Genomic DNA, 16,562 nt, shown 5'->3' on the forward strand with positions numbered 1-16,562 from the left:
GGCGCCCCTGGACATTAATGTCTTAAGTCTAATTTTTTTTTCATTTCATCCAGGGAGTCCCTCAGGTTAGTCATTACACTAATCAGATAATCAAGAACTCTCCATAAATAATTTTTTTCTTTCAAATTTAGCCAATTCAAAGGATCTCTCTTCTGGACACTGACAAGTAGGATCTTATTAATTTCAGTAGCAACTCAAAACAATAAGACCTTTTATGGCTTAATCAAAGGTGCAAGATGTGTCCCTAGACAGGGCATAGATGACGCAACCCCTGTCATACAAAAGTTTACTCCCCCAAATTATCTAATTAAGCAAAGGACTTTGTTGCACAGGCAGTAAGGATGCTGTAGTGAAAATGGTGTTGCCGGTCTCCGACAAAAATGAATAGATCTGCTAATCTGTGACACCAGGCAGGAACAACTACAATGGAATTTTCCAACACTAACAAGCAATGAAGGACGAGACAACAAAGGCTCAGGACCTTATGGACCAGGACGTTTTATGAGAAACTCCCCTTGAGAACTGGCACAGCCAAAGTTCTTGTAAAAAGTACAAAGTGCTGCTTGTAACTGCACATATCAGAACCCAGGTCTATTTGGCCACCAAGGTGCCCCCAGTAAGTACCATCCAGGCGGCGAAGACCAGAGAGGATATTCTTACTGACCACAAAGTCAAGCTCTTAGGACATATGACAGAATAAAAGGGAAAATCTCGTCTGGTCTTTCTAAGCTTTAGCTTAGTGTTGGGTCTCTCAGAGCCAAATACCCAGGAGGGATGTGCCGTGCGGTTGTGGATTGTGTAGTGTTTGGCAGATGACTTACTGTCAATCTAACCTGTTCTGTGACCAACTTTCCTAACATAGGGGAGTCCCTGAGTTCGGTGGTGAGCACTCTAGCAGCTTTTAAGTGCTCAACCCATGCCCACCCATTTTGAAGCTTTGGCTTCCAAGATTTCCTCTGGCAACAGCCATTCCCTCATGTGCACATTAACCCACAGCAAAGTCTATCTAAACAGACAGCAGTCTGATAAGAACCATTATTTCATCATTCTGTGAGGTTGGCTCAAACAGCAGGCTTCTAGAACCTATGCCTGCTTTCTGCCCTATGATTGTTTTCATAACAAATGACACAAAAGACACAAAAGAGACAAAGGAAAACCAAGACCATCTCTGGGAGGAAACGGATCACTAAAACCGAGAGTACTCACCCACATTTTTACCAAGACTTGCTAAGCCCAATGACTTAGTTCCACATTATTTTTTCCTGCTAATCTAAAGGAAAAAAAAAAAGATTCTCATTACTCTCACTCCACTAGATTCTGCAGATTCTGGGAGGCTAACATGGTAAAAAATCTTACCTTCTGCTGGTTGATCAGATGTCCCAATATTTCAAAACTGCAATCTTCAGAGCAATTCTCCAGTGGAAGTTGATCCTGCCAAATATGCCAACTGTAGGGGAGGATTTTAAATTTTATTCTATCCATCAAGTTTCTTCCAGCTAGTCTAAGAATTTAATTGGTATGAGACAGATTAACAAGAGGGGGGGAAAAAAAGGTTTTTTTACATGTGCAGAGAGGCCCAATAATGCAACTGAGACCTAAAAAAATGGGCAGTTTTGGGTTTTTTTGTTTTTGTTTTTTTTTTTAGTTTATAAACAAACAATCTGTGAGGAATTAACGGGATAAAGAAAACTTTGGGAGCTTCAATTAGTAAAGAATTCTAAACTGAATTTGGGCTGGGGTAGTAAATTAGTAACAAGTAACAAGGGTTATTTGTATAGCTTTCTTGGCTTTGGCTCTAAATTTCCTATCTCTGGTGATAGGCTGTGTCTTTACCTTGTGTTATAGAGAGGGTGCCTTTTTGCATGATTTATTTCCTGCTTTCAGGGGCATAGACGGTATGGTCCAAGTGTCCTTGTGCATAGTCTGTCTCTTAAGCAACTTTTATTCAAAATAATCAGTATACCAAAGCGGGACATTGTGGGGCGGCCTGCCCTTGGCCATTTAATGGAATGCTTATATCGGTCTCAAAACTTGTTAGCCAGGTTCCTTGGCCAGTAACTGAGTAGGAGGCATCAGCTTTAAAATATACCAAAATATTACTTTTAAGTCTACACTGTTAGAAAATTAGAAGAGTTTATACTGAAGCAAAAAAATTTTATAGACATGGACTATCACAAAATAAAAACTAGGATGATACAGTCACTTTTTAGATCTAGTTTATATATTTTTACTTTTTAGATCTAGTTTAATCTATTTAAACCCCAATCCTTTGTATTCACCTTCCCAAAATCTGCCTGATTTATTTAAAGTTTTTTGGTTTTTTTTTTTAACGTTTATTTATTTTTGGGACAGAGAGAGAGCATGAACGGGGGAGGGGCAGAGAGAGAGGGAGACACAGAATCGGAAGCAGGCTCCAGGCTCTGAGCCATCAGCCCAGAGCCCGACGCGGGGCTCGAACTCACGGAACGTGAGATCGTGACCTGAGCTGAAGTCGGACGCTTAACCGACTGAGCCACCCAGGCGCCCCAAAATCTGCCTGATTTAAAGAACCATTAAGTATTCTGAAGCACCAGAAACAATCATTTAAATGAAACACCAGATCTCCCACCTATATAATAATGCAAAGAAAAGACCTTTTCTAAAATATCAGTCTACAACGATTAAAACATGACAAGACCAAGTCAAAACCAAAACCTCTACCTGAAGTTCTCTAAGTAATCTTCAAAAAAGGTCTGGAGAGCATTATAGTAATAGCATATTCAATGTCCTGTGATCTTTAATCAACTTTTTAGTATCACATTAAGGGCCAGAAAGGGCTTTCAGCTTTCTAGTCTCACTTATCTCAAAGTCCTCTTCCTCATAAAAGCATTTTTTAAATTAGTGAGATTAAGCTCACAAATGACCATTATTCAATCAGATATTAACCCTTTTACAGATTTCAGTATAACAGATTATGAAGAGGAATTCTACACATACAGACAACACACAAACACAATTGTCTAAATTTATAAAACATCCAAAATTTAAACCAACTAAATATTCCTAATATCACTATTAGAACATCTTAAATTGCTGACCAAATTTTACTAGTATTGATTTTGTCAGCTAACTGTAGAGAAAAATCACTTCATCTGCGTTGATATAAAATGAAAAACTCTTAAAATCCCTAAGTCTTGTTTTCATTAAGAGCCTAAATTCTTCCAGGGCACCAGGATGGTACAAGTTGGTTAAGGGTCCGACTCTTGATCTCAGCTCAGGTCATGGTCTCACGGTTCGTTAGTTCAAGCCCCGTATCAGGCTCTGCACTGATGTTGCAAAGCCTGCTTGGGATTCTGTCTCTACTTCTCTGACCCTCCCCCACTTGTGCTCTTTCTCAAAATAAATAAACTTAAATTAAAAAAAAAAAGTCTAAATTCTTCCAAGTCACTGAGCCAATAACAGGTATATACAACATCACATTTATTTTCCTTATCTCTAGAACTTTCAAAATTTTAAGACACACAAAATAATACCAGGATTTTGTCTGCATTCCATTGACTTCTACTTTCTTTTTTCTTACCTGGATTATGAATTGTTAGAAATGAAACACATTCTGAAAGTCTGTTGGAAGTTTCTATATTTGCTCCTGAATGACAGTTCTTCATGACATAAGAGTTTATTCTACAGTTTCCCTCAGGTTAGAAAATTTTATGACCTGTTCTGTGACCTTTCCTAGCTTTCAAAGTCATACTATCACCTAACTTGCTTCCTGGCACTTATTTGAATGGATAAATGAATGAATGAATGCTCACAATAAATTGTAAATACAACAGACTATTTCAAGGATGCACTCCAGTGTTAGTTATTTGAAGACACTTTAAAAGCAACAATTAATGCTCTCATTCAACAATTTATAGTGTTAGCAATGCAAATAGGTGTCTTCTATAAAGGGATATACTTCTGCATGTCACAATTTACTACTACCTCGTGGATGTCTGGTTCCATTTGCATCAATTTAAAAACTCACCCGGATTTTAAAAATATTAAAGATGAAAAAGTCTAACACTTCAGAATTGATAAAATTTTAGTGATTTAAAACTAAACAAGTGAGCAAGGAGGAAAGAAATGGCGGAAAATTGACCATATTTCTTTAAAGGTAAAGTTATCAAACTGAGAACCTATATCCCAAACTCTAACATCATACAAAAGAACATTAGTAATACAACACATCTAAACAAATCTTCCATTTCATGTCTTGGAGGTGCAAGATATACTGGTCTTTAAACTTTCCTGTATATTCGAATGAAGTGGAAAACTTTTAATGATTTTTTTAACTTTTAATGTTTATTTTTGAGAGACAGAGAAAGAGAGAGAGAGAGAGAGAGAGAGTGAGTTGGGTGCTGAGCTGTCAGCACAGAGCATGACACGGGGCTCGAACCCTTGAGCCATGAGATCATGACTTGAGCCGAAGTTGGAGGCTTAACTGACTGACCCACCCATGCGCCTCTCAAGTGGAAAACTTTAGATCTTGAATCCAAAGGATCCAAGTATCTAGGGGCTGGAAATGGGAGTTTCTTCTTAAACTCCCCATGTGACTTTTAAAGTGCAGTCAGAATTAGTAGGTTGGGAATCACTGCAATACTGACTGCCTAGAGCTGTTACTTGTCTCCAACACAAGTGATACGGTCTTTCTAGCAGCGCCCTCTTCGGATCCTCTGTCCCCTTCTCTCTCTGCCCCTCCCGGCTTGCACTCTCTCTCAAAAAAACAAATAAAACATTAAAAAAATATTAGCCAACAATTATCCTTCATTAGAGTAATAGATAAAAACGCTCATTTATGAATATTCTCTTTTTTTTTTTTTTTTTTTGGCTACAGACTTTGGTTCGGATGCGGTCTCTTCCAATTTTAACCAAACTAATTAGCAAGAGATGGCAAGAGATGCAGGTTCTGTTCCTACATCTGTCTCTACGTGATCCCACTCTTGTTACTCCCATCAGCCAGCCTGTGTTTTTGCCTATGAAATGCTGGTGTTAGATTAAATATCTAGGTTCTTTTCTGATGGTCTGTCTTTATAAGCAGAATGTTTACCAAGTTAAAAACACATCAAAATTTATCCATCACAGTTCCGATATTCCTAACTATTGGCAATAGCCAGAGAAACTGAGCTAAATTCTAGGAAGGTATTTCCTCATCAGGAACAATTTTCAAAGTCATCATTAATGGTACAAGAGGCTGATGAAATGCCAAAGCAACAGTATTATTCAGGCTTGATGCTACTATACAGCAACACACATATTCATAGGGAAAATGAACTTGGTTTGATGAATACAGCTATTTATCAACTTGAAAATTTAACAAGCTGTGTGGTTTTAGATGAATTACTTACCTTCTCTGTGTTTTTGCTCCCTCTATTACAAAACAGACACAGTAATAGTACTAACTTTCATAGGGTTGTGAAAACTATATTAGATAGTGCATTTAAAGCATTTAGCAGATGCCTTGAAAACATTCTCAATACTTGAAAAAATCTTTTTCTAGAAACCTTAAGTTATAAAGCCAAACCTATAAGTCAAGAATAAAAAGGAATTTAACATAATTATTTTATCTCTATCATCCACTAAGGGAAAGGACCAGGATATGTCTGTCACATCAGGTGATTTGGGGATGAAGTAATTCTAAACAACATGGTAGAACTGTCTGGGAAAGTCCCACCTATTCTAGAAACAAAAACTTAACATTTGTTCTTTCACCATGTCAGTGAATACAATATATGATAAATTCCAACAGACCCCAATTCAACTAGCATTTACCAAGTGAATGAAACTGACAAGGCAGCAACTATGTAAATTATATTTTATTATTCAGAGTTTCGGAGAGATTAAAATAGGTAAGAATAAAATATGCAAGCATCTGCTTTTCATTTCAAAGGTCCACAAGAAACTGACATAAAAACAGGCAGTTACAAATGTGCAGAAGCCACAAGTTGAAGCAATCACCTATATATAAAACAGCTAGAAATTTACTAGCCATTTTAATATCCCCATGAAGAATCTGAGAAATGTTCTCTATTAAGAACATATGAAATCCACTCTTAAACAAAAAAAGTTTGTTCAAGTGTGCGTTGGTGGTACAGTGGTGAGCACAGCTGCCTTCCACAAAAAAGCCTGCTCATTAAAAGAGGACACCCCAAGAAGTGTCATGATACATGCAATTCACTTTCAAATTATTGTTCAGAGCAAAACAATAATTTAAAAAAAATTAAATACAAAGGTATGAGATATAAACAGATAAAGCAAATATGACAAAATAATTACTTGATGAACAAACTGTTAACAAGGTTGTTCATTATTATAAGGTCTAGAGGATTGTACAGGCCTGTTCTTTGTACTGTTTTAGCTCTTCTAGATGCTGAAAATTCTTAGGACAAAAAATTCAGAAAGGAAGTTGACATACCGTTCTAAGTTTAGAAGTATAACTGAAATCAGTCTCTTCCCTTAAATATTAAATATATTTCAGTAATAATCATATTTTATTTGAGGTGTTTCAATGAACTATAAAACCAATCAACAGAGTTGAGATATACATAGAATTGTCTTTGAATATAATAGAAGTTCCTGAATATAATAGGAAGGGCTTCTAAAATTTGTTTCAGCGTGAGTTCTTTCCACTGGAATCCATTAAAGTATCTAAATCTTGCAGATTCAGTTACAGCTAGTAAGCTTAAAGTGAGGGAAGTTAGTTCTTGGCTTTTCCTTTTTTTACAGGAAGTTGACCTGTAGCTTCTAAATACTTATTGATGAGGTCTTCTTGTGTGGCCGGTGAACATGGCTGATATCTGCAGTACTCCATTGTGTATTCTCCCTTTCCCTAAGAAATTAAAACAACAACAAAAGAGATTTTGTTTGTTTGTTGTGGTACAACTACCAAGGAAAAGTCATGCAAAGACAAGATTTCACATATTTGAGTGCTGTGTAGGGTGGTTTCTTAAAGAACACTAAAGTAAAGTTTAAACACCTGCTTACCTCTGTGCATGACCTAAGTTCAGTGGAATAACCAAACATATCATTTAGAGGGACCTGAAAACAAACACAGTAGATATTTTAGTATTGTTTATTGAAAAATATTTTAGAAAAGATTTGTAATTCCTTTAGACTTAGGTTTCTACTAACCACTCTTGATTTAAAAGAATTAAAAGACGGAGAAATCTATTTTTGTTTTACTGCAAGTAAAAGCCTTATTTAAAAATAATTTCATTTGGGGCGCCTGGGTGGCGCAGTCGGTTAAGCGTCCGACTTCACCCAGGTCATGATCTCGCGGTCCGTGAGTTCGAGCCCCGCGTCAGGCTCTGGGCTGATGGCTCGGAGCCTGGAGCCTGTTTCCGATTCTGTGTCTCCCTCTCTCTCTGCCCCTCCCCCGTTCATGCTCTGTCTCTCTCTGTCCCAAAAATAAAAAATAAAAAAAAAAAATAAAAAAAAAATAAAAAAAAAATAAAAAAAAATAAAAAATAATAATTTCATTTGAGGGGTGCCTGGGTGGCTCAGTCAGTTAAGCATATAACTCTTGATTTTGGCTCAGGTCATGATCTCATGGTTTATGGGTCATAGTCCCATGTAGGGCTCTGCACTGACAGCGTGGAGCCTGCTAGGGATTCTCTCTCTCCCTCTCTCCCTGCCCCTCCCCAGCTCAGGCGTACTCCCTCTCTTTCTCTCTCCCTCCCTGTCTCAAAATAAATAACACACACACACACACACACACACACACACACACTCATTTGACAGTCACAACTAGAAACCAAATCTTTCTGTTTCACAGGGTGGACACTACTGACGGCCTTCTCTCCTCAGAACCTCCACACTCTGGCTGTAGCTCAAGCACTGAGAAGTGTTTCTCCCATGAAAACGTCAATACAGCTTCCCTCTGGACACCTCAATATGCTGATAGTAGTGTGTTCTAGGCGGCCTTATGTAATGTGATATATGCAGGCAATGGACTTCAATATGATCCCAGTAAATCAGGGAGAAAATGATAAAACAGCTATACAAATAAAGCTTATAATGAGAAAGACACATAACTATGTAAGAAAACGACATATTCATAAAGGCACACATAAATCTTATTTTTAGCTTAGCAACTTAAGAGTTGGTCTAATAGCAAATTATAAAAATTGCCACACATATCTAAGCCACAAATACAACACTCAAGTAACCAGGATAATGTGTCAATTTGCTCTACACTGTCCAAAAACAAACTTTCATTTCCTTCTGTGGTTACTAAAAGCAAGATTGTCAGTGACCAATAGTACTTACCTCTGCATACAGCGTGAAATAGTCCTCAATCCCATCTTGTCCTGTGATTACCCCATGGCGCTTGTTAATTCCCGCAATCACTGGTCCCTGAAATTCATTTGGGGCTATGACTTCCACAGACATAATAGGTTCAAGAATACATAATGTTGCATTTGCCAAAGCTGGATTAAAAAAAAATTTACAAATTAGTTTATTAATCTTTAGACAAATGGTAACTCTTTTCTACTAGATATACAAAAAGGAAATAGAGGGTGTCCTCCAAAGGTATACACATGAGTGACAAGGTTAAAATATTTGACCTGGACTTTTTTCTAGTAGCAGTAATAGTCCCTCCCCTAAACAGAAATTCCAATAAGATAATACATAATTATAGTACTAATATTTCTATTACTTTATTTTCATCCTTAAACATTACTAAGCTGCAGAGAATAATATAAAAGAGGTCTTCACGCAACATTCAATCAAGTCCTTTACCATCTAAACTATCCAGTTGAGGGTTACTTATTTTCTCCCTCTGAATACTTTCAGGAATAAAGACAACCAACTGTTAAGTCTTTGACCAGATAAACTGATTCTTTATGGTTGGTCCCTAGAAGATGATTATTTTTATCATCAAATAACTTTTATCATATATTTGGAGAAAATTATCAAGTCACACCTGAGATCTGTCTTTCCTTTTCTAAACAATTCCAACATGTTGAGAATCAGAAGACCAGGGTTCTAATTTCTGCCCTGTCCCTAATAAGTTATATGCCCCTAATAAGTTATAGGCCCCTCATAAGTTTCTGCCCTGCCCCTAATAAGAAACCAGGCCTCAAGTTTCTTCACCTGCAAAATAAAGACCCTGGATGCTAAGAGACATTGAAGCATTAAAATGTGTATGTCCAATGTGTGTGTCCAGGCTGCTTTTTTATCCCCTTTAATATGTAACCAGAATACTTCTTACTGTGACAAATGCTGACTGAGGTTTAACTGTAACAATGTGAAGAGAACAGAATAAAATTTCAAACATTCATATTTAAATTTAATGTTATGATAGTATGGAGTATTACTTCAGCCTTAGACTGGATGAATTATCTCTAAATAAAAACTGTAAGCAAAACACAGAAAAGATGTCAAAATATTTTAAGATAATCATAGTTTTCCCAGCATTAATTTGTTTATAATTAATTAGCAATCATTCTTGTATATTAATTAAAGCACTTCTCCTAAAGACACTCTTAGCTTAAGTGCAATAACTATAAGGAAGGCAATTTAATATACTTGGATCTCTTTGAAATATTTTCTAATTCAAATCAAAGCTCAGACCTATCTTTGACTAATTAGTCCTAATTAGTGAATTTTGTTCTAAAAAAGAGAAATAACTGAACTTTGCAGACTCCTAAGCTCCATCATCTAAGCCCTGGAGAACCCTATAAAGACATCTAAAACAGCAGACTAACAATTCTATGCAGTAGAAACAGCTCTATTTCTCATGACGTCTTGGGTTCTCACAACAGCAGAGCTTCCTTGGCTCTAAATAAATGCAATTAATGCAGAAAAAGGCACCCAGGAAGATGTGTGCAGACAAGATTTAGTACACACTATCTAGTATTTTCCATAGGTGAGTAACATGAAAGAGCTAGATTGTGAAAGGGTCAGTTTTAAAGGGAAGGAAGGGCTACGTACACAGTGCCCATACTTAGTTGTTGAGGATGTCCCATCCAGTTCTCAGTTTCATATTCTCACATCCTGCTTTTCTCCTTTTACACCCTTCTTCCTCCCTCAATTCACCGGCTGACTCACTTCCAAAGAATCTTGTCCTTACTCACGCCTTCTTCTAACCCCCTGTGACAACACCCCAGAGATAATTCACCCTGCTAGATTCAATAGTCACATGGCAGCCAACTCCTAAAAGCATTTTTTTCTTCAAGCAGATCCACGTATGTGGTCTACGGCTTTTTACGATAACAAGTAAAGATACCAGTATCAGCGTGGGAACTTTTAAGCCTGAAGTGGTGGGCGGGGGGGGATATTATTTTTATTTCAGCCCACCAGGAATAACACCAGGATATTATTTTTTATTTCAGCCCGCCAGGAATAACACTGATAACACCAGGCCAGATTCTGAAGAAGCCATATGAGGCGGTAGTCAAAGGCTAGGACTTTTGTCTGGGGTTTAACTCTCAGCTCCGCCACTATTATGTAACCTTGAGCCATTCAATTAACTGCTCTGAGTCCCAGGTTTTCTCAACTGTAAGGTCATTGTGAACATTAAGATATGCTCAGCATAATACATACCACATAAGTGATCGATACATGTTATTGTGACCACTTGAGGCAAGAAGCTGGGGAATGGGTGGCATGTCACAGTACTAAGTCAAAGGTAACGTGAAGGAAAGAGTGATTAGCATTCACTGCCCAAGTCTGCATGTTCAAGTGTTTTCAAATACATTCTTATATTTAATTTTACATTCTTTCGTTTAATACTGTGGAATTACTATCTCCAAGCAGCCTGGGGGAAGTTCCAATGACTTGCACATCTCCACACAGTAAATGTGGAGCAGAGCTGGGATTTAAACTCAAAGCCCATCACATAATGGGGCAGGAGATCAAAGAAAGGGGACTGTCAAGTTAAATGAGCTAACCCTTTTTTCCAGGCTTTTCTCTTGTAGATTGCCACAAGTGTGATGTTTCTGGGGAGACCAAGCATAGTTCTTTTTGTAAAACCTGGCCACAGAAAATGATGGCAATGGTCACACCTGTGGCCAAGCAGAACCTCCAATTTTATATTTCAGTTTTAGTTACGTCACTGATTAATCTCCGGGACGAAGTTTAAACTGTGACTCAACACAGTTCCAATTTTCATTTTTTTTAATGAAAACATACCTGAGAATTTGAATTATTTTTCTTCCAATTTTGATAACAGAGAATAGCTCATAAGCCTCAGCTACCCTGATATGGGGTTCATTTATTAACGTTTTTACCCCCAAACTCTCATATGGCATTCAACAGAGGAATGTGAATGAAAAGTTGATTTTCTTACTGAACTAAGAACTTCCTTTTACCCCTACACTTTTGTCTTTTAGTCATGGGTGATTAAGTAACAGATGGGGAAACAGCAAAGTAATTAATTTTCATGCCAGTATCCTGCTTATTTACACATTTACCTGGCAAAAAACAAAATTCCCAATTACCATCTAGTGCACACCCACCAGGCAGTTAATCACACTTAAATAATTAAAAAAGCAAATGGCACATATTCAACTGTTTAGTTAATATTCACATACAGACTGTTTTCATGGATATGTATGTGTATATAATGGGCATATATATCTACATTTAATTATATTTCATACAGGAGCAATTAAAAAAGATGATAAGGCTAGTTGTTAACTGACAACCATACCAATTATCTGGCTTTGGGTAAATTCTATCTTCAGGAAAGCTACCAATTTCCAGTCAAGAACCAGCATAGAACAATTGATGATTTCTAACTTAACTGTAGTTGTAGAATGTATCACAATATATATGTATATCAAATCATCATGTGTACACTTAAAATATCTTACAATTTTGTCAGTTATACTGCAACAAAGCTGAAAAAAGTACATAAAGTGATTATAACTAATTTGTCTATCTTAATATATATTAAAGTGATAAACATCCTAGAGGGGAAGAGATAGGTGTTTTAATGTGAATCATGCCTAACAAAATCTTATTTTCTTTGTGACTTAATTTCCCATTTTCCTATCAACACAATCTTTACATTATGACAAGATTTCCAAACCACAGATTTTGACTGCATTTTTTAATAAAGAAAATGAAGGATTTTCTCTCCTATTCACAAGTGAAAAACTAAAACACAAATTATGAATGGCTTCCACTGGTTTAAGTAATATAAGGAATTAGAGCCTGGTCAAGAAATGAGCGACCTTCTCCAACCACTGCCCCACACCTGATCATAGATGCAAATGGAAGAACAACATGAAATCGAAGTCCAAAATTCATACAGAATCAATAAAACTGTGATTTATAGAATGCTTAAAAAATGTGCTATGATTTATCTGATTTTCCACTGTCCATTTTGATACTCTTTGATAAAAATATTTCTGAGATGTTTTGTGAATCATAATATAATTGCCCTGTGTTAAGACACTTATGGACATTATTAATAATGACTACAGAAGAGATGACAAAGAGAATAAACTTTCTGGGTTCAAGATACAAGTTTCAAGTTCCTTTGTTGAATAACCCCGATGTGAAATTGCTGTGTTACTTGCTTTTCTCTTTTAAAAGCAATGGGTCAGGGGCGCTTGGGTGGCTCAGTCAGTTGAATGTCTGACTTTGGCTTAGGTCATGATCTCATGGTTTGTGAGTTCGAGCCCCGTGTCAGGCTCTATGCTGAGTGCTCAGAGCCTGGAGCCTGCTTCCAATTCTGAATCTCCCTCTCTCTCTACCCCTCACCCGCTTGCACTCTCTCTCTCAACAATAAACAAACATGGAAAAAAAAAAAACAATGGATCAGATATATTTGCCATTGTTTAGGTTTCTGGTTCAACAGGGTTTTAATACACCTTTATTCTGTGCGAGAAAGGGTCACAATGTTAGCAGTTTTGCACAAGGTCTGCACTGTAAATAAAGTTTACCGAGTTCTTTCAAAATACTTTGCCATCCTCAAAATACCTAAAAGCCTACAATATCATACATAAGAAAATTACTTATAAATTATGGAATTCCTGACATCTAAATAAGTCACTAAAAATAGCATGACTGTAATGTTTCTATAAAATATTTCTTAGAATTCCGATCATTTCTATTTTCCCTATTAAAAACAGAACTTACAGATTATCTATAAATTTTAAGCAGACAAAAATTACTAGATAATTTATGAGAACAAGGTAGGCTTTTAATTTTGTAAGAAAGAGAACACAGCAACCTGTCCTCACTTCAGTTCTATAAATATATGCCCAGAACCTGCCATGTTCCCTGGTGGGTTGCCTAGTGCTCTGGGGGGACAAGACTGAAACAGAAGGCAGGGCTGCCCTCTGAGGCTCTGATGGTCTATCAGGGAAAACAGACACAGTGTTGGAACAAGTGCCAGGACTCAGAATACCTTGTTTGAGAGCACCTTCTCCTGCGCGGATGAAAGAGATTTCATTGGAATCAACCATGTGATGTGCCCCATCTTGCAGAACAAACCGGAGCCCAGAGAGCTTGTGACCAGAAAGGGGGCCTTTCTCACAGGCATCCAAAAACCCCTGTTAATGAATGAACACAACCTCTGGAGTGAATGGATTTCACTTGCAGATGAATTACCAAGAATACCCAAACATTTTACTGTTTAGAAGTTAAGCATTTTTATGAATACTACATTTCATCCCTCAAGAAAAAAAGAAAAGTTTTAAAAAGTTCAACACCTTAACTATTTAAGTTTTATCACTGTGGCATCTAGATGAACAATACCTTGGAAAAGCATATCATTTAAAGGTGTGAGCTGTTTTAAAAATGATGCTAAGAGTGCTAACCCTTACCATCTTCAGGAATTGCATACCTGTCATAACCCATTATACAGACAGTCTGCTCTTAATCTTAAAAGGAGGAAACAGAGGAAAGGCAAGTAAGAGTACCTCCATCAAAACTGGCATTGGCTCAACAGCTATGACCTGAGCTCCGACCATACACCCATCCCTGTTGCGCCTCATTGGCAGATCATACATTATAGCTTTAGCATTATACACGTCAGTAAGAACCAGAATTCAAAAGTAATTTTATTTTTCCTAATGCAGTTCTTTTTTTAAAATAAACAGCCTCGGGGCGCCTGGGTGGCGCAGTCGGTTAAGCGTCCGACTTCAGCCAGGTCACGATCTCACGGTCCGTGAGTTCGAGCCCCACGTCGGGCTCTGGGCTGATGGCTCGGAGCCTGGAGCCTGTTTCCGATTCTGTGTCTCCCTCTCTCTCTGTCCCTCCCCCGTTCATGCTCTGTCTCTCTCTGTCCCAAAAATAAAAATAAACGTTGAAAAAAAAAAAAATTAAAAAAAAAAAAAAAAAAAAAAAATAAATAAAATAAACAGCCTCACTGAGGTATGACTGATAAATAATAAACTAAACATATTTTAAAGGTATAATTTGATAAGCTTGCAATTCTTTTTCAGTCATTTCACTTAAATATTTGTAGAGCTCCCCCAATTCAAGTTAGTTTTTCTTGGCAAACAATCACATGGCTGCACATGCAATACAAGGTATTTATGACACTGCAAGACTGTACACTCTGTATATTGAAAAAAATATATGCTCTCCTTCACCTACATTTATCTTGGAGAATAGAGGACAACTTAAAAGTATGAGAATGACAAAATATTGTCTTGAAATTAAGTATAATGAATGAAATACACTGATCCCCCCAAAAAATGCTTCCTCCACTAAAGCCAAAATTAAAATCTATTAGTAAATATTTCTAAGTTAAAAGGGTAAATGAAAACCTAAAAATCTCAATCTATGAGAACAGACAGTTGCTGAAGGTTTACAACAGTCTTATAGCCTGTGACCTGATAAGCCAACAAAGCACTAACCCCTTGTATGTGCAAAGCACTTGGCAATTTACAAAGAGATGTCATAGAGTATTATCTGGTCCTCAAGTTTGTGAGGGATTGAGATTTAAGTATTTTATTTACTCTCAGTTGAAGAAACTGCCTCTGAACACCATGATTTACCAAAGATGACATTAATAAGTAGCAGAGATGACAGGAGAACCGAGATGTTGGGAATCTTAATTATTGATTACAATTAATGAGGTAGGTTCAATTTATCAAAAGAAATATAATAACTATGATTAAGAAACAATGACTTCCCCCACATTGTCATAGCATATATTTATAGCTCTTGAACTTAATGAATTGAAGATTCTAAATCAGATGGAAAGCTTAACAATCAGATAAAGAAGCAGGACTGTAACTAAAATGAACTATGGGAGACAATGTGATAGAAATATGATTTGAGGGGTGCCTGGCTGGCTCAGTCGGAATAGAATGCAACTCTTGATCTCGGGGTTGTGAGTTCAAGCCCCACGCTGGGTGCAGAGATTACACAAATAAAACTTTTAAAAAATATATGATTTCATACCTTTATTAATAAGCTTGTTGAAAAAAATGTAAGAAAGTTATTTTTGTTTTTACCTTTTCTACTGCAGGCACAAACTGCTTTGGAATGTTTGCCCCGAATGTTTCATCTGAAAATTCCAACTTAGTGTAGTTCTCTGGGTCCAGAGGCTCCAGTACACCTATCACTTTTCCAAACTGGCCTGCACCACCAGATTGTTTTTTATGTGTAAATTCAAACCTGAAAGTGATTTGGGAGGAAAAAAAATTTAAGACAGCATTATGTAATTACCAAAACGAAATAACTCCTACTGGTTTAAATGAAAAACCACATTTCACCATTTTTACTTCTTCTTCTTTTTTTTTTTTTTTACGTTTTTATTTATTTTTGGGACAGAGAGAGACAGAGCATGAACAGGGGAGGGGCAGAGAGAGAGGGAGACACAGAATCAGAAGCAGGCTCCAGGCTCTGAGCCATCAGCCCAGAGCCCGACGCGGGGCTCGAACTCACGGACCGTGAGATCGTGACCTGAGCTGAAGTCGGACGCTTAACCGACTGAGCCACCAAGGCGCCCCTTTACTTCTTCCTTTGAACATAATGACCTTGCCATAAAACTTCATTACAAAATTTATTTAAAAAGTCATTCTTTCCTGGGGTGCCTGGGCGGCTCAGTCGGTTGGGTGTCCGACTTCACCTCAGGTCATGATCTCACGGTTTATGAGTTTGAGCCCCTCGTTGGGCTCTGTGCTGACAGCTCGGAGCCTGAAGCCTGCTTTGGATGCTGTGTCTCACTTTCTCTCTGCCCTTCCTCCACTCACACTGTGTCTCTCTGTCTCTCTCAAAAATAAAATAAATTCGAAGAAAAGTTCTCTCTTTCCTGTTTTTACTTGGAGTAAGTATGGCGGCATACAACACCAAAGTAATTCATGGGTTTAATTATGCCAATTCTTTACTTCATAAGTAGGAAAGTAAAAGTATTAAAAGTCCATCTAAGGTTCTTGTTCTTGTAACCTACATTCCAAAGAACTCACCCTCTTCTTTTGGAATGCCTCCCTTCCCTGGGACACAGTGTTTTCTTCTTAAATCTCCACAACTGAAAACAGTCACTTGAAAATAGGAGCTCTGCAGTTAATTTAATCAGATGGTTTCTATTTGTGTTTACTACTTGGAAGTTATAGAGTGATAGAACACCAGAGAAG

General features: G+C 37.3%; 1 protein-coding gene across 1 annotated transcript in view; it reads right to left on the reverse strand.

Annotated features, from left to right (window-relative positions):
* Positions 1-5,819: 5,819 nt before the first annotated feature.
* GFM1 (G elongation factor mitochondrial 1) overlaps positions 5,820-16,562 on the reverse strand; it is a 53,260-nt gene continuing 42,517 nt past the window's right edge. The window contains exons 14-18 of the mRNA XM_060639081.3: positions 15,441-15,603; positions 13,382-13,526; positions 8,287-8,447; positions 7,003-7,056; positions 5,820-6,847 (exon numbers count right to left, since the gene is read on the reverse strand). Coding sequence (XP_060495064.1) covers positions 6,716-6,847; positions 7,003-7,056; positions 8,287-8,447; positions 13,382-13,526; positions 15,441-15,603 — 655 coding nt within the window. The 3' untranslated portion in view covers positions 5,820-6,715. The remainder of the gene's footprint in view (positions 6,848-7,002; positions 7,057-8,286; positions 8,448-13,381; positions 13,527-15,440; positions 15,604-16,562) is intronic.

The sequence above is a fragment of the Panthera onca genome, chromosome C2 (assembly GCF_046562875.1).
Source record: "Panthera onca isolate mPanOnc1 chromosome C2, mPanOnc1 haplotype 2, whole genome shotgun sequence".
Lineage (NCBI taxonomy): Eukaryota > Metazoa > Chordata > Mammalia > Carnivora > Felidae > Panthera > Panthera onca.